Source organism: Varanus komodoensis, unplaced genomic scaffold (assembly GCF_004798865.1).
Source record: "Varanus komodoensis strain SLA01 unplaced genomic scaffold, ASM479886v1 scaffold32, whole genome shotgun sequence".
NCBI classification, from domain to species: domain Eukaryota; kingdom Metazoa; phylum Chordata; class Lepidosauria; order Squamata; family Varanidae; genus Varanus; species Varanus komodoensis.
Genome location: NW_025335798.1, coordinates 2421071 through 2438820, shown reverse-complemented (window position 1 = coordinate 2438820; position 17750 = coordinate 2421071). Strand labels below are relative to the sequence as shown.

The 17750-nt window shown below is 45.4% G+C and overlaps 1 protein-coding gene across 4 annotated transcripts; it reads right to left on the bottom strand.

The window, feature by feature from the left end:
* Window positions 1–277: 277 nt before the first annotated feature.
* On the bottom strand, window positions 278–17749 carry ATG9A (autophagy related 9A). Of its 4 annotated transcripts, none has more exons than XM_044438289.1 (16): window positions 17616–17749; window positions 16899–17023; window positions 15177–15319; window positions 14698–14741; window positions 13835–13899; window positions 13334–13495; window positions 11748–11889; window positions 10199–10947; window positions 8823–8976; window positions 8408–8587; window positions 7366–7611; window positions 6471–6685; window positions 5673–5790; window positions 4449–4674; window positions 2944–3086; window positions 278–1839 (listed from the first exon to the last, which is right to left on the bottom strand). In XM_044438289.1, exons 3-16 carry the CDS (start codon window positions 15277–15279, stop codon window positions 1834–1836), a joined length of 2553 nt encoding a protein of 850 aa, XP_044294224.1. In that variant the 5' UTR covers window positions 15280–15319; window positions 16899–17023; window positions 17616–17749; the 3' UTR covers window positions 278–1833. The 4 variants fall into 4 exon arrangements, with proteins under 4 accessions (XP_044294224.1, XP_044294225.1, XP_044294226.1 ...); XM_044438290.1 differs by having other exon boundaries at window positions 16899–17043; window positions 17616–17671; XM_044438291.1 differs by lacking the exon at window positions 16899–17023 and having other exon boundaries at window positions 17616–17690.
* Window position 17750: the final 1 nt, after the last annotated feature.

Genomic DNA, 17750 nt, shown 5'->3' with positions numbered 1-17750 from the left:
AGGGCACCAGGGTGTGAAGCTATGGGAGGCAGTGCTCCTTTCAGGTATAATCTCCTGTCAATATGCAGGAAGCCACCAGCAGAAATCAATTCCCATTCACTGATCAGTTCTTTGCTTCTTAAATGTGGCAAAAACAAAAAACAAACAAACCAAAACCCCAGCAGTCTTGCCTCCCAAAATATATAATGCTCCTAGCTCAGGCTGTGCCAATGGCTAGCAAGTCTGCATGTTTTATCTGTGACAGCACCCCTTTTCCCACACATAGCAGTTGCTCTTACAAGCGGTTCTTGAAGGCTACAACACCCATTGAAAAAATAGTGGTACAGTTTTGGCCCCAGAGAGATAAGGAGTTGAATTACAGGGTTGGCCAAGGGATGGGGGACCCTTCACCCATGCGTGGATAGCTGGATTGGACCATGCCCTCTGGGATGCAATACTTTGACTGGCCCTCTAGAAAGGATTCATTGTGGTATTAGCTATGCAAATATGAGGTCTCCTGCTGCTGTGCTAAAGCCAGGCAGCAATGGGAAAAAGGCAGTGGAACAGGTGCAAGAGTGGAACGATGTCCTTTAGCGTAAGTGGAGAACCAGCAGAACAAGCAGAAAGCTTCAAAAATACTTTGGGATGTCTGCTTGTTAGAAAAACATGAAGACCATTCACGCCTTATGTGACAGGTTTCTATTTCTTTTGGCATGTAGGAACCCTTCTCTTGCTGGCAACCCCATTAGAACTGGATGCTTCTTGTCAAGGCATCCTGATTCCTTTCGTATTTTGAACACACAAGTGCAGCAGCACCAGTTTGAAGAAAAAACCAAGCAGGGTCTGGGGATCTGAGAAATATCCGAACAGTACGATGGTGCCTGCCCTCCTTCCACAATTACAATCATGTGCAGAACGTGATGCAGAGCCCCACACCCAACTCTACGCCCCAGCAGTAGGAACAAGAAAAGGACAAGGGGCTTCCTCCAAACAGAGCCATCTCTGTGAAGAGTGAGGCACTCAAGCTTGGCGTTATTGGGTAAGTGTGGGGATGACACAGGTTGCTTCAGCTACAGGCTAAAAGAAATCCTGGGAAGGATGTGGTGTACCTTTCTAAGCCTGTGCTTTGAGATTGCAACAGGGACATTAAACAAATGTGGTCCCAGGCAGAATGCAATTAATTGTGCATCAGGAAAGCAAGTCCTGCTTTGGAAATGGGGACAGCCCTACAAGGGTGCCCTGTGTGGCTTGGCTCCAAAGTTCAGGAGTGAATGGTAAAGCAGAGAAGAGCCACAAGCTTGGTGAACGCCCGACTCTGCCACTGGAGGAAGCCTGTGCCCCATTCCTGTTACAAAAATAATCTCTCCCAGCCCTTCTCTTCCTGAGTCCAAATCTATCTCCTGATTGCATCTTTAATCACGGTGCGGTCTGGACAGTGGTACAGCTCTTTCTGCCTCTGCACAGGGTCCATATTGCAGGTCCTTCTCCTAAACATTCCAGGCAGGATGCATGCCTGCCATCGCCCTGCTGTCTTGTGTGCTCTGTGGCATTCTGTGCAGGTCTCAGATGATTCTCCAACACGGACGACACATATGCAGACACAGACAAATATATGTAATCACACACACATCCAGCCTATGCACGTGTAGTGTGCTGCTGGCATGATGCATGTCTGGATAGAGTTCCGCCCACCACAAAGGCACTGCTGACTTGCACCTTCTTCCCTCCGGTACTGACGTCCAGGACATGGACACTTGGGCCAACCCATACCTTGTAGGGCAGGTTAACCCAATGTGCCAGCAGCCGAGGCGGGCCCAGAATCTGGAACCCTCGTTAGATCTTCAGCCTTCACAGCTACACCTGTTGGGGATTGGTAGGACAGAAGCAGTTATTCTGACAGGAGAGAGACTGACTTAATCAGAATCCAAGCTACTGTAAATCTGGGGACAAGCAGGATTTGGCTTCCTGAGAATCTCTCTGCTTATTTTTTAAAAGTAACTTATGAATGTAGGATATTTGTAATCAAGATCAGTTAAAGCCCAGATTGACCACATCCAAAGGAGAAAAAGGCTTCTGTATTACCATTATTGGTATTATTATTACACCACTGCATTCATAGCCCACTTTTCTTCCTCTTGCAAGGAACCCAAGGTAACTTACAAGGCTCTCCTCCTCTCTGTTTTATCCTCATAACAACATCCCTGTGAGGTATACTGGGGTGAGTGTCTGTCTACTGTCTAGTAAACCTCATGGCCAAGTGCAAACAGAACACGGATTTCTCAAATCCTAGTTCAACACTCACCATTACTCTATGCTGGACCTCTGTAATGTTCACAGCTGTATGAAGGACAGTCTGGCAAGTACAGCTTGTGATGCGGGGACAAGAAATACTACACACACTGGAATACCCTCTTGTAAGTAAAAGAAACCCAGTAGAAAGCTTGGAATGGCTTCTAGTTCTCAAACTCTCCATAGATCTCTATTTTCCTTCCTATATTGACAAGACTGGATCTCTTTGGAAAAGAGACATTTTAGCCACTCATGATTTAATAGGCTTTACTGACTTGGTTTGCTAGCACTTGGATACCTGAATGTCAAACAACACAATTTCAGCAATACCATTTTAAACTCAGAATCAACTAATTTATGAAACAATCTTAGGACAAGTAGTTCTGATGTATTTTTGGACAGAAGGTTAGCAGTACAAATCCACTGATACTGTGCAAAATAATTTTCCTGAATGGATTTTAAACAGTAAGGAAAAAAATACAGAGGTAATAATGGGGAAATGCAGGACCTGTGAATGAGGCAGGGTGATGGCATGATAAAAAGTCTCATCTGGAAACACTCCAAGTAATGGTAATATAGCAGGGTTTATCCCCCAGCAAGGAGATAGGCTATTCCTTGTTTCCTGCCCCACACATCCCACTCATTGCCCATAGCAAAGCAGAACATGGGCTGTACCTTGTGTATCTGAGGTGGCAACTCATCTTCTGAGCTCTCCTCTGGGACAGGCTCTGGGTGTCGAGCAGTCTGGCCATCCTCAGCCCAACCCCCAAGCGGCAGTCGAGCAAAGTGTGATGGGGCCCTGTTCACCGTACCTGGGTCTTTGTCAGGACAGATAAGAAAGAATGCAGCAGAGGGCATCCATCATTAAAACAAGACAAGCTTCCATTAAATTTGCTGAAATTTCCAGCCTCCTCAGTCCCTGATGTCATTCACCCAAAAAAGATAGCTGAGGAGCAAGAGTGGGAGTACAAACAGCATCCCTTACAGGTACCATTGATCTTTGAGCCCCTTCTCTATTCCTCTAAGGAAGCCCATTAAGCAACACTCCATAATCCCATCTTTGACCATGCCCCTTGTTTGAAGAAAGAATTGTAACTTCACAGCAAGAGAAAATGGAGCCCAAAACCAAGACAAAAGGCTGCCTTGTTCAATAGCAGCAGTATAGGAACTTTTTGAGCTTATGACAGTAGAGGCAGTCCCTAGGTTATGATGAACCCATACTTGAACATGTTGACTGCCATATATGAATATCTCTAGAAAAAGCTATGACTATATCTAGGGAACTACACACTGTTTGGCAACACCTCATCAGCAGTTGCATAGTTCCCTAGAGTTAGTCATGGCTTTTTGCTAGAGGCAGTCATGACTATCTCTAGGGAACTACGCAACACATTTGGTGATGTATCTCTCAGTGGCTGTGTAGTTCCCAAGAGATACACTGTTTGTGGCTTTTTGTTCTGCAGATTCTGGACCCTAGACTCCAGTGGTAATCCCCACCCTCTCCAGCAGCACAATCAAACCCTGACTCTTCAGCACCAGGTCCATTAATGTTAGGCTTAATGTTACCTCAAGAATGTTCTAAACTGTTTTAAGAACTGGTTTTTTGTTGTTGTTGTTTTACAATACCGTATTTTACACATACACACAGATTCTACTGTGTTTAAGATATTTTAGTGAATATGGAAATGTTTAAGTGTTTTATATGCTTAGAAAAGTAAAATATATACATATACTAAGATAAACATTTGGCCTACTTATGTGATCCAACTTACATATGAATTTAACTTTAGGATGTTCTCAGAAACGGAACTTGTTCTTAACCTGGGGACTATTTGTACCCTCCTATTAGTACTAATCCTTAGGCTGGCGTTTCCTAATTGACCATACCCACTTACTTTCACTACTGCTGGGCAACAATGAGTGAAGGCAGAGACACTAAGAAAGGGGCAGCCCCTGGGTATAGATAGTTCAGGGCAGGGCTTGCCTTTTCTATATGATGCCCTGGCCATCTAATTGGGCAAAAAGATCTACCAAACTGCAGAGCTGTATTTCAAGCTCAGTGTAATCCATGCCTGGAGAAATCCTGAACTAATAAAACACGTATGGATGATGTTGGACAGGGAACAAGGCCTTTTTCAGCCAAGGAATGCAAATAGATTATTAACTGTCATTAACTGTACCTGAGACACCACCGTATCGGCGCTGGAAGCCTGCTTGTAGAGCAGCTGTCTCATCTCCAGCCTGGCGAGGTGAGGCAAGAGGATAGCTAGCTGAGCGAGGAATGGCACCCCCGGAAGTGCCATGTTGTCCATCTGGCTCCTCTGGTACACTCTCTCCACTCTCATCACTCTCCCGCCGGTGCCATAGGTGCCGCTCAAGGTCCAGCTGGGCATGCTGCTTGTGCAACTGTGTGAATAATGCGGGGTGGGGAAGTTAACAGACAGCTCAGGACCACACTCAACATCAAGTTACTTGATGCATCCCAAGTAATTTCAGTTTAGGATCTGATACAACCAAAATGCACACATTTCTGCTCCTCAAGTGGCCTTACATAGGTTCCCCCCCTGCATCCATGCAAGATGCAGTTCTATCTTCCCTGAAACACAAGTCTAAGTAGTTCAAACTTCAGCATGTGATGAAAGAGATTTTGGAGAATTTTATGTTGAGTCTGGTGGTGTTGCACACACTCTTCCGCATATCCACCCAGACCTCAGTGCCCAGATCTAGTTATCCCTCTCCTACAGACTGAACTAAGGGGATGAGATCACTAGAGGGAGTATTCAGAGCATCTCACTTTTTCTAATCCAGATTGCTGTTTCCACACTATTAAAAGCAAGGAAAAAGTGATGTGTCAGCTGTACTGGGATCAGTGGGGGCAGGTTGGGAAAGGATCTTGCCAGCGATCCCAATCAAGTTCATTGTCAACACCAGAACAGTGTCTGTTTCTTCTTTTCAGAGCCAGGCCAAAACCTTTATCTTTTCCCAGTATTTTACGGTTTAGATTGTGATTTTAATTGGGATTTTATCATACAGAACTGATGCTTTACTTTACTTTGTTTTATTGTATGACTCTCCTGAGACTATTTGATGGAAGACAGCATAGAAAAGTTTTAAACAAAGAAACAAACAAACAAACAATAGCCATTTCTCTACCACCCAGCTAAAGTGGGGCTTCCTCTGACTCGCCAAGGGCTGAGTTACTGATACGTGATGTCTAGGAACATATGGCTTCTCATATGTCATGACCCAGTGAGCGGGACTATTGCTTCTGGCTTGATCCTGAGATGATGCTGTGTGCATCACAGTGCACAGGCCTTTATGTTCCCCTCTGGCAGGGCTGTTCAGGCTCTTGTATCTCTTTGGCCCAGTGCCAAGATCTGCATACTCCTTTTGGCTCAGCTCACCTCATGCATGTAGAGTGCATGCAGACTCATCTCAGTAGAGGCATATTCCGAAAGGATCAGGCTCTGGAGCTGACCCTCCCAGGCACTGCTGCCGGAACTAGCTGTTCTTGCATCAGCCCTGCAGCCAGAACAGAGAAAGGGGACTCAGGATGTGGTGTGCAGAAGGATTCTATAGTGTACAGAATGACACTTTCCAAGCACCCCATGCCCTAATAAATCCGGAATATAGCAGCTTCTCATTAGCCCAAACTTAAACAAGACAACATCAGCTGTAGCACTTCTACAACATCACAATAGCCACAGATTAGTCTTCCCCAACCTAGTGCCTGCTGGCACTTGGGATTACAACACCCATCAGCTCCACCCAGCATGGCCAATGGTCAGGTATGGGGGGAGATGCAGTCCAAAGCATCTTAAGGGCTCTTTCCAGATTGGAGAAGGCTGTCCCACAGATCATGTATGCAGACCATCTACAGGATAGGACTTTAAAAACATGGTTAACAGTCTTTTGTGCAACTGGATAATTTTCTGTTATTCCTCATAACTTCTGTTCCAAATGGAAGGAAATCATAGGCACTCAGCACCCAGTGGAGAACAAAGGGATGCAGACAAAACTCACAAAAAAATTAAGGAACATCTAAGAGAACAATTGGCCATCCTCTAGCACTCTTACATACTTTTGCTGGGAAAAGTGTCATTTGCAAGACTGTCCTTAAAGACAACTATACCAATGCCTTCTAGGTAAAGTGCTGGCACAATGCCTTTTTCTCTAGATCCTTACCAAGTGCAGCTTCTTACCCTGAGCCTGCCATTGTGCCAGGGCCCCGAAGCTGGGAACCATCAGCATGAGAACTCCCATGGGCAGTCTGAGCAGACTGGAGAGGGGAGAAAGAACGCAGGACAGATGCCATCTCAGATACAGCGGAGAGTTGCCATGATGCCTGCACATCACGGGCTGCCTGGTAGCCCAGTGCTGAGGAGCCTGCGATCACATTGGCAATCAGACTGTGTGGCTGCAGAGAGAGAACAGAGGAGAAAGCATAACTTAGGCAGAACAGAGAAGTCCTGCCTATTTCAAGGTGTGATATTCTACCACCACAATCCATCCTCAGCTCTACCCTAGGATGGGTATATTTTACTTCCACCTTTGGGAAACTAGCCCACCCACCTCAAACCTCAGCAGTGCTAATGCTTCTCAGTTGTAACTACTGGAAGAGGAGATGCTACAGTTGTTTGGCAAATCATTTGCAAAGACAAAAGGTAGATAAGCTATTCAGTGAGAATGGGTTTGTTAATCACTACAAGGAAAGGAACAGGAAAGGAATTTGGAAATAGATAAGTGTAAAACAATGAATAAGTTGGATAGCCTGAGGACACCAACCTTAGCCAAATATAACTAGGCTTTGCAGAGGAAATAAAAGGTGGCAGAAGTAGTGTGCTTGTGTTAAAAAGAAGAGGGGTCCTACTAGGTCACTATGGGACATGCTGTTCCCCAACCCTGGCGCCCAAGTGACTCCCCTGACCTTGAGGCCCATGTAGAGACAGGAGAGTCCTCTCCTGTCTCTGGGCAGAGCACTCAAGAAAATGGGCATATCCCACAAAACCAGCTCAGCATCCTGCTTCAATCTCTCATAAGTCAGGATTACAGCCTGCTTTACCACCCACGCATTCCCTCCATCTTCAGGACAGGTACCTCAGATTCTGACTGAAGGGACTGGATGGAGGTAAAGAGTGCATTATCAGGGAGGACAGCCTGCTGGGCCAGGGCCAGGCTGCTGTCCCGGTGCACACGTTCCTTGAGCAAGCCAATGAAGGCTGTGCTTTCCCGAGGCGGCTGCCAGTGTGGGTTGGTGATGGCGAAGTGCATGAGGGACAGTTCTGTCTTGCCATCCTCAGCCTGCTGGTAAATGGAAGCTTCTGTCTTCCCAGCCGACATCCACTGCAAAACACACAGGGAAGAAAGTTGCAGAGGAGTCTAAACCACATCACTGCCTCCACCAGATACATCCAACCATCTACATCTGCCAAAACCAACTGTAAAAGTCAAACTAAACAAAGGCTACAAATACCGTACAAGCTGCATGACACCTTCAGGATACAGAGACCACCATGAACTGTTTGACTCTCACAATCTTGCAGTAAGTGATCTACATGCAGGGCAGACCCTCACGAGTATTTTGTTGCATGAAAACAGGGTTGCCTGTAGGTCTTGCTCTCTGGTCAAAAGCAGAGATTGGGCACAAAACCCTGTTCAAACCCTAATAAACTATTAACCATGGCCTTGAGACCAAGAAGGCAAGTAAAGTAATGCTTTTCAACTGATTCTTACATATATTAAGCAAAACTAATACAGTCCCCCTTTGAACCACTACTTTTCATGGCATCAACCAAATACCTTCTGAAAGGAATCAGTACTTTTTTGAGAGAACACAGTGTTAAAGGAAATTTCGCAAGTGTACTAACTGTGTAGAACACTGGCCTCATTTTTTTAAAGGAGGAAATGACATCACCCACCCTGAAAACCTAAGCTTAAGCTCTGAAAGCAATTATACATTCACCACCTCATGTAAATCAAATGTTATCGTGTGAGCATAAAAGTTTGTGCCATGTGACTTGAGATACTGAAGCCACTGCCTAACATGATTTCATCCAACTGCAGAAGAGAAAACTTTATATCCTACCCAAGAAGTTTGTATGCAATTCACTCCAAAGTTCCCAATTTTGCTGGGACCTACCGCAGGGTGTCCATGCTGGCGCACATCCATCTGGGCAAAAGAGCAGGTGTCTCCCACACCTACCACCTCCACTGTGAAGTTACGAAAGAAGTCAATGATCTCCAGGGCTTTGGGCCTCAGACAGAAGATGAGGATTAAGGGAGTCACAATAGGGCTGAGCAGCTCTTCCAGAATGAAGACCTTGAATAAGGAAGACAAAGGTACTAAATTCAAGGAACCACCACAGTGGGGAATCACTTGTTCCACACCACAGCCTCAAGGACAGGCTCCAGGTATGGCTTTTGTCCCATGCGCCCTGCCATCAGAAGAGCTTCCTCAGTTTTGGGGGGACACTTGAAGACAAGATGTACAAGGAACCTAAACGAGGCAAGCTCCCCCGACACTTCCCACTCCTTCCCTGCTCCCTCCTCCTCACCGCCTTGTACTGGAAGAGCTGGGCGAATTCATCTCGGGTCTCATAGCGGTGGGCATTGCCCTGCCAGTGATCAGGCATGTAGTGGATATGTGCCAGAATCACCCGAAGCAGCTGCTCTGGGCAGAATACCAGGTGCTGGTCCGGGATGAAAGATCTGGGGGACAGATGGGACACAAAGATGCATCAACTAGATCTATACCATTTGATAACTCCAAGCAGATTAAAAAATGGCTGGTCAGATGAGCTTGCATGTTTCATGGTCCAGGTCCTCAGGCTGTCCAGCTTACAGTCCTAAATTTTCCTCTTTACAAAAGGATGGATACACTTGCAAGGCTCTGGAGAGACACTCTTAGCAGCTCAGATTTAGCACTGTTGCCTTTAACCAGTGCAATTGATTTAAATAAATTATAATGAAATAAATTTCATTTATTTTTGTTCCAACTTATTTTCTTGTTCAGAGTGAACAGGTCAGCTTTTGGATTACACACCTTTGTGATAAAAGGGAGAAAATGGATAAAGCCTCTTCACCTAAAGCAATTTTGCCACAATTTGTCACAAGCTGATTAAGCAGCCAAATTCCTAGTGTCTGGATTCAGGTTAGATTCCTATCAAACTGTTGGTTTTCACTGATATGAAGTCAGCAGTAGCTAATGTCAATACAAACAGCCTTTTCCCATCTGTCAGTCTCCAGATGTGTTGGCCTACTCTTCCCATCATCCACAGTCAATGGCCATGTGGGTTAAAATGGTGGGTGTTATAGTTCAACTCATCTGGAGTGTGCCAAGGTGGGGAAGACTAATCTAAAGTCATGTCAGTGACAGATCAGTTTAATAATATAGCATCTAAAATGTCTGTGCAATTTTAAATACAGATCCTTACACAGCACAGCAAGCTCTGGGAAAGCAGATGTTTTACTGGCCAGCACTCTATTACATTATCCCCAGGTATCCTGTTCATGTGCCATTTCTCATGTATCAAGTTTTACTTAGACTTCCAACTCATTTCTCCATTCCAGTTCTCTTAAGCAAGCTTGTGGATGGTCCAAGCCCCTTGAAACAGTGCCTACCTCAGTACCTCCATGGACCCTAAAAGCCTCTTGAGGAGTCCTAGCAATCATTCTTCAAGGGCTAGAACAGGTCAGTTGCGTTGTACCTACCGCTTTAACTAAAGGATCGCGCATAAGAGCATTTGCCAATGAATGTGCTTTTGATCAGCAGCATACTTTTAGCTTTCACCTGCCAATTGCCTGGTTGGCTGCTTCTCACAGTCGAAACCACCATCACTGCTCTGCTGGTGTCTTCAAAACCAAACGCACAAATCAAAAAGCACTCGCTTCCTAAAGCATGAAGACTCCCTCTCAAGTTGGTCTCACTCACCTGCAGACAGTGACTGCCACACCCAGAATGGTGACAGTAGTGAGGACATGCTCCACAGCAAGCACATCTTCGTCATAAATAGTGAGGGCAATGAGGACGGCAAGGATAGAGCCGGCAAAGAAGGCCACATTCTTTGCCACGATAGTGAAGAGGGGCGAAATGAAACAGTTCATGTACTTGGAGGCTGGCTTGTAGCCCTTGCTGAGGCGCGAGTGCAACTCGTGATCCAGCTCGTTGAAGTGGCGCAGGTAGCAGCGACCGTAGAGAGACCAGCAACGGGCACCCAGGCTGCCTGGCTCTCGTTTGAGGATCTCTGTGTAGCTGAAGAAAGCATAGAGGATTTGCCAGATGAGGATCAATGGACACAGGAGGAAGTTGGCAATGCCAATCCACAGGATGCGAGTGCCCAGTTTCTCAGCTAGCTCCAGGCGGTTGCTGCCTCGCTTGTATTCAGTTTTGAGGCTCCACTCATTCTCAAAGAGAGAGCCAGGGCCCCAGAAGAAAATAAGCTCAAAGTTGTACTTGAGGCCACGTGTATAGAAAACTGTGTCACCCAGCAAGGGCAGATGGAAGCGCACAGGCAGTAGTGACTTGTTCACCATAGCCACCATGTAGTTCTTGAAACGCAAGATGCGGTGGTAGATGTCCAGCTCTGTCAGCTCTTTCTTGTGGATGCAGATTTGGTGCTCTTTCTGGATTTGCACAATCCGGGCCTGCACCTCCTGCCATGTGTAGTAGGGTAAATTGGACTACGGGAAGAGCGAGTAAACAGTGCAGTTAGTAGCACGACATTCTCAATGGAATAACAGTCTGTTTACTGTGAGCTCGTAGGGACTGGCCCACTTCTCTTGTAACAAAGCTTTCAAAAGTTGTGGAATCAGATTTTGATTCAGAGGAGGAGGAGCCAGAATTTAGAGCTAAAATGCCAAGGCCAGTGGACCCAGGGATAAGCCAGGCAGTGACTGAGAATCAAACCATTTCAGACTCTGTGAGAAAATTTAGTAAGCAAGCTGGAATGGAAGAGGGCAGGCACACTCAACATTACTCTTCAACCCAACTGAGAATGTGGCATCTGTGTAAGAGAACGGACCACTTGATAAGGGCCAATTGTTGGGAGCATCTGATGCTTAAGTAGATGTGCTTGTCTTTTCAGTTAGGAAGAGAGGAGAGAGATTCAGTTTCAAATCAACTTCTTATCTTTAAGCCACTATTCTCTAACTGGCCAGTATTCTAATTGTTGTTACTGGTTTCTGTCATACTCTTCCTCTGCACTACAAAGCCAGCCTAGCTGATCAGCATTAACATGATAAACTGAACTGTCTTGCTGGAGCAACCCAAAAGTACTCTTAGCCTTGAACAGAAAACAGCCACAGGCTCCTGAGAAACACGCAAAAAGGACGAAGCTCTGCTAGCCTTAAGCCACTCTATAACCAGAAATATGAACAGGCTCCAACCATGAAGTTCCACTTAGGTGTCCACATCTTTTTTTATATGCATAAACATGGATGCGTGCATGTATATCCATGGTCTCTGCAGCCCAGCAGCTTACCATAGGAATCTTGAGTGCGTTGATATAGAAAGAGTGTATTTCCCAATAGCAGCAAATGTTGTAGATGAACTTAATCAATCGATGGATCCAGAAAACTCCCGCAATCACCAGGATGGAGAGGAGAAAGCCATTAGCCTGGATCCTATTGGGTAGATGGATTTACAGCTAAGCAGGTGCTACTACAGCTTTGTAAATATGACCCTCTCCTTCTTCCACCACTAGAATTTATACTATTCTGGGTAGGCATGAAGCCATGAAGCACTGAGATACAGCATTACACTGTACTAAGGGGCTTAGAACATCAATGCAACTGGGTTAGTAAGAATGAGAGAAGGCAATAAGGGGCAGTAGATGGAAATGAATACAATGTTTTCTTTCACAAGGGTTTCTTGAAATTTCTGTTTTCCAGAAGGTGGACAACCAACTAAAGACTGAAATGGGCTGACCAGTTTTACAAGAACTATCACTGAGTGCACTTTTCCTACCATACAGTGAACAATAGAACAGCCACATTGGATGTGACCAAACTTTATTTAGTTCAGAATTTGCTTCACATTGTAGCCAACCAGCTGCAATGGGAAACCCACAAGTACAAGCTTCATGAGTGCAACAGCAGCTTCCCACTCATATTTTCCAGTAACTGGTATGCAGAGGCATGTTGCTTGTGATACTGCAGATCATCTTTAGCAGGTATTGATAACTTAATCCTCCATGATTCTGTCTAATCCATCTTTAGAGACATCTAAGTTGGTGGCAATCACTATTTCTTGAGGTAGCACATTCATAATTTAATTATATGCAGTATGAAAAAGTACTTTCTTGTATGTTTCTGCAATCTCCCACCAATCAGCTCCATGGGTTGACTCCAACTGGATTTTAGTATCATGAGAAAGGGAGTCAAATATCTCTCTATACAGTTTCTCCACCTCATGCATAACTTTGCACACCTCTATCATATCTTCTGTTATTTTTTCTAAGATAAAATAATCCCAGATATTGGAATCATTTTTCAGAGTTGTTCCAACCCCTAGATCATTTTATTTACCTCTTTATTTCAACTCTACAATAACCTTTTTTTAGATGCAGTGACCAAAACTGTGTGAAGTATGCCAATTTATTTATTTAGGAAACTTCGGGGTGGCTCACAACAAAGTGCAGTTGCCAAGTGTGGTTGCATTATAGATTTGCATTACAATGCTGGCGGTTTCACCTTTGTCACCTATCTGAATAATTCCCAACATGGAATTTGCCTTTTTCATAGTGAATACACCCTGACTGGGTTAACATCGTCATCAAGCTGTCTACCACAATCTCAAGATTCCTTTCTTGTTCAGTCACTGCCAGCTCAGGTCAGTGAAGCTGGGATCTTCCTCCCCCAGTACTTGCTTACTTTATACTTGCTTACACTGAAGTGCATTTGCCATTTTATTGCCCATTCTCCCAGTTTACAGATGCCCTTTTGGAAATCTCAGCAATCTCTGTGTTTTAACCATTCTAAATGACTTGTCATCAGCAAACCTGGCAACCCCACTGTTCATTCCTAATTCTCATCCTGATTAATCAGGGACGGCTATTGTCAACTTTACCTGGCACTGCACTCGTTGGGAGGCAGGAAGGCATCAGGCAGAGTCACCTTGACTGGATCACTGGAATGCTGGCTATGATTCACCAGCTTGTTGGCAAAAAGTATGTCATAGTCAACACAGCTGACAAGAAATGTGGTGAAGGCCACAACAAAGATGAACTGCCTATGAGAAAAGGGAACACACATCAGGAGGCCATGTGGACCAGGAGCCCTATCTAGGGCAGCAGGAGGTCCAGGCAGTCAGGGTCCTTCGTACTAAACACATTCTGCATGTGGGTAAAGAGTAAGAAATTAAGAACAGAATTCATTGTCCTTTCTACCTACATGGCAGGGAATTGGGGATAGGGAAAGGCCACGGGAAAGGTTGATAGGGAAAAGTTGATTCATTTTCTAGCATGAATCAACAATTCCCTCCTATTCTGCCTGACAGGTCCTCCTGACAACAGCAAATGCCCACTTACATGTCTTAGCTACTGGTAAGAGGAAGGGGGTATATACTCACATTAACTCAAAGATCTCGCTGATAAGCATGCAAGTGAATCCATTCTTCTGGTGCAAGTTATAGACGTGAAGGTCATGGTCAAGGAGAACTGTATTGACTATTAGCTGCAGAATCCACCCCCAGCTTCATTGGAGACTAACCTCCTCCAATTCACAGGAGGCATTTCCTCTGCCAGTTCAATCTGCCACACTACAAGCCGTGAACAGCAGAACGCAGCTAAAAGAAGTAACTTTTTTGTCGTAAAGAATTTCCCTGAAAGGTAGCAGCACAAATCTCTCTACATTCTTTTTGTTACCATTTTTCTGCAAATCGTAGATGTGTTTCAGATGATGTTTCTATGCTTTTATTTGTTCCTGAATATATATCAAAAGGATTATCTATTAACATACCTAAAATTATATTCCATTGATTATTTCTCACTTATTCAATAAATTTCTATACTGCCTTTCTACCAAGATACCCAAGACAGGTTACAATGTTTAAGTACTGAAACATGCAAAGAAATGTTACCTACACTTGGAAAGAAAAACAGAGTATAAGTCTTTCAAGTCAGCTGACATTCCCTGTCACAGCTGATAGCACAAGCTCCTCAGCCTGGACTTTTCCTCTTTTGCCTTCTGTCAGAGTACAGGTCTTTAGTAGACCCGGGGAAGATGAAAGAAAGGTTGTCCCAACAGTCCGCTCAGGTAGCTTCTTCTGCTAAATAGGTCCAAATGTCTAGAGTGGGCTCCATACAGGAGTCCTCAGACCAAAAAGAACTTTGTAAGGAATTTCTACCTCTGCTGTAACTGAACTGCCTCCCACTCAAAGCCCACAGCAAGGACACAATAATCCCTGCCCTTCTATTAGGTAAGAAAGGATATGCGAGAGAAAAAGAGATCCAAATTCTCAATGTGATGCCAGGGAGCTAGAAGACAGAGACAAGACAAAACGCAGTAATTTCAACATAGCAGGTTTCTCAGGACAGGAAGCAAAACAGGTGCCATTACAGAGATTGTCTCATGTTAGAAGCTGCAAATATCACCCTCAGTTAGAGGATCTGCACTCCATCGAGATGTATAGACTCCTTGATCTCTTACATCTGAACTGCCCCACTCATCCCCACACCTATAGCAACACAAGTTGAAGTCAGACTCTTAAATATATTTACCAGAAACTAATCCCCAGTGAATTCAATGAGATTTCTGAGAAAACCTGCTTAGGCTCTGGCTGCACAGGGAATACAGTTTGTCCAGGAATGTAGGCCGGAGATCCACATTCCTGCTTTCCGTTTAGACTAGCATTTTTCCAAGCACAAGCATCATCACCACTGTTTTATGGGATGCCTGTCAGCTGTACTCACATTTGCTGCCCTCAGGGACATGAACCATCAGGTCCTCTTCTCCAGGGGGAGAGTCATTGTATGAGGCCTCCAGTCGCTGATACTCTGTATCAAAGTGAGCCATGTTGTCACCAAGATGGGCATCATCCAGCGTCACACAGGCTCTGAGGAAAGAAAAGTCAGTGTGAAGAACAACTACGTTATTTATTTGAATCCCACCTTTTTCCCCCTCAAGGAACTCAAGGTGGTTTGCATAAACCTCCTCCTCCTCCTCCTCCTGATCTTATTCTCACAAGAAGCCTGAACTTGGTGGCTGAGTGGGAACTAGAACCTGGATCTCCTGGATCCCAGTGCAATCCTGTAACTGCTACACTGTAATGGCTCTCAATTTATCTCATCAGTCAGTTTAGAAGACTTTGGGGAAAATAACAATGTTTCTTTTTAGTCATATTTATAAGAGAAAGTCATGCACTGATGCTCAGTCTACTACATAGGTTTGTTGTGAGGATAAGACTGAGAAGATCAGGTATACTGCCTTGAATTCCTTGAAGGAAAACTACAATCATCCTGCCTCATCCATGGAACCTTATGGAGGGGGAATCCAAACCTTGCCATCTTCCTACCACTTCAATTGTCTTTCTATCATGGAAAATCCTTTTTAGAAAAACTAAGAGGGAATTACCTTCTGACTGTTAGCTATAGGAACCTTCTATCTGGAAGCACCTGACCTTTTCCATCTGTAACACTCCTATATTCCCCCAATGCTTCTTTCACCTTTAATCTTACTTCAGAAAATCTTTTAGGGTGAAAATGATCAAATAGTTGCACAGTGTCCTTCAACTGTTAGCGCTAGGAGCTCTCCATTTGGAAGCAAATGTGATTCAAGAGGCATTATGGTAGAGTGGTTAACAGTACTGGACTGGGACTCAGATCTGGGTTCTAGCCCTCACTCAGTCATGAAGCTGTGTCACAGGATGACTTTCAGCCAGTCACTGACTCTCAGCTTAAGGTACCTCACAGGGTTGTTATTGTGACAACAACAATGAAAAATGAACAGAAAGAGAACCAAGTAAAGAGAAAGAGAAACAGAAAAAGAAACAAGTAAACAGAAAGAGAACCATGTAAACCAACTTGGGTTCCATGCAAGTGGAATACAAATGCAATGCAAACATCTCAGGATGTTAATTCTGCAATACATGGCATACCTTGGGCAATGAGAAAATCCACAGGTAAGAAATGCACAGGTACACAACCTGCCTTTTGTGTGTGTGTGTGTGTGTGTGGAAGAAAAACAGGATTGACTTGCACTTTGCACTTCTGGAAAACTACATGATGATGACAACTGTGGCCCATTAATCAAGGAGCCCATTAATCTGAAGACAATTGTGGTCCATTAATCCAACATAAAAACAGAGCAGCTGTTTGATTAGAACAAATGCCTTATCCTTTATAGAAGAATCCCTGAAATACTGTATGACACTTTCATTCTGTGCATGTCTGTATACGGGCCAGTTTTGCAAATAATAGCAACCACACCCATGATTTGGAATTTCTTGTTTTGTAAAATAAGCTCCATAGTTTGACTTGTACAGAGGCAGTGCCCACAGCTACAGAAGGGGCACACCCAGCTTAACTGGTGTGCTGTTACTACCATTCAGGACAAAGAGCAGCCACAATTCCTGAAGTATGACAAAATCAGTCCCTCCCAAAAGAAGCAAAGGAGAGAGATAGAGAGATGCTCACCTGCTCCATCTACCTCTAGTGCTGTGGGAACACCAGTCTCATGTGGTGCTCTGGACATGCAAGAGCCATGGTGATGCCTCTAGTCTCACACCTCCGTCGTGCTCCTCTCACTTCTAGGGGAACCTCTGAAAGTACAAGGCAGCACCTACATTGCCAATTTCGACAAGGAGGTGAGGGTGTGGGTGCCAGGAGGGTACTAGGAAGTTTATGTAACACCCAGTGACAGGTGAAGGCGTCCTCAAGCAATGAGATGAGGGGATGGGGTTAACTCCGCTCCGCTGACGCCCGCGAGTCAGAAGAGGAGTGGAAGGAGAGGCAGAAGGCCTGCTCGGCTCCAGGCGGCCAAGCGAGCCATCCCCCCACCCTCACGCCGCCACTGCCTTTGCGGTGCGCTCTTGGAATGCTCTCGCCCCCGAGGACGGCCCGAGCGTGGCCGAGGAGCGGGGCGCGACTCCCGCCGGATCCCTCCTCCACTGGAAAGGAGGCCGGGTTGCCCAGCACAGAGGTGGCCCTTGGTGAACTCCGGCAGCAATTCCGAGGCGGTTTTGTTTTGGCTCAGCCGAGCCTGGGGAAGAGGGAGGGGCCTTCCTGGGGGTTGTTTACTTGGGAAGAGGAAGAAGACGGGAGGCCGAGCGAACCGCGGCAGCGTGTGGGCTGGGAAGTCTCCTCCACGTACTCCTTCGTGCTGCCCTTTTTCCTGAACGCGGCGCGACTCACCTCTACGGTCGCTCCTGGTAACCGGACCCGAGGTTCAGCCTCAGCCGCGGCGACTTCCAGGACTGTCACTCACTCCCCCCCCCTCACTCCCCGGTTGGTTCCTTCCGCTCCCAATCAGAGGTCAAGACGGAGAAG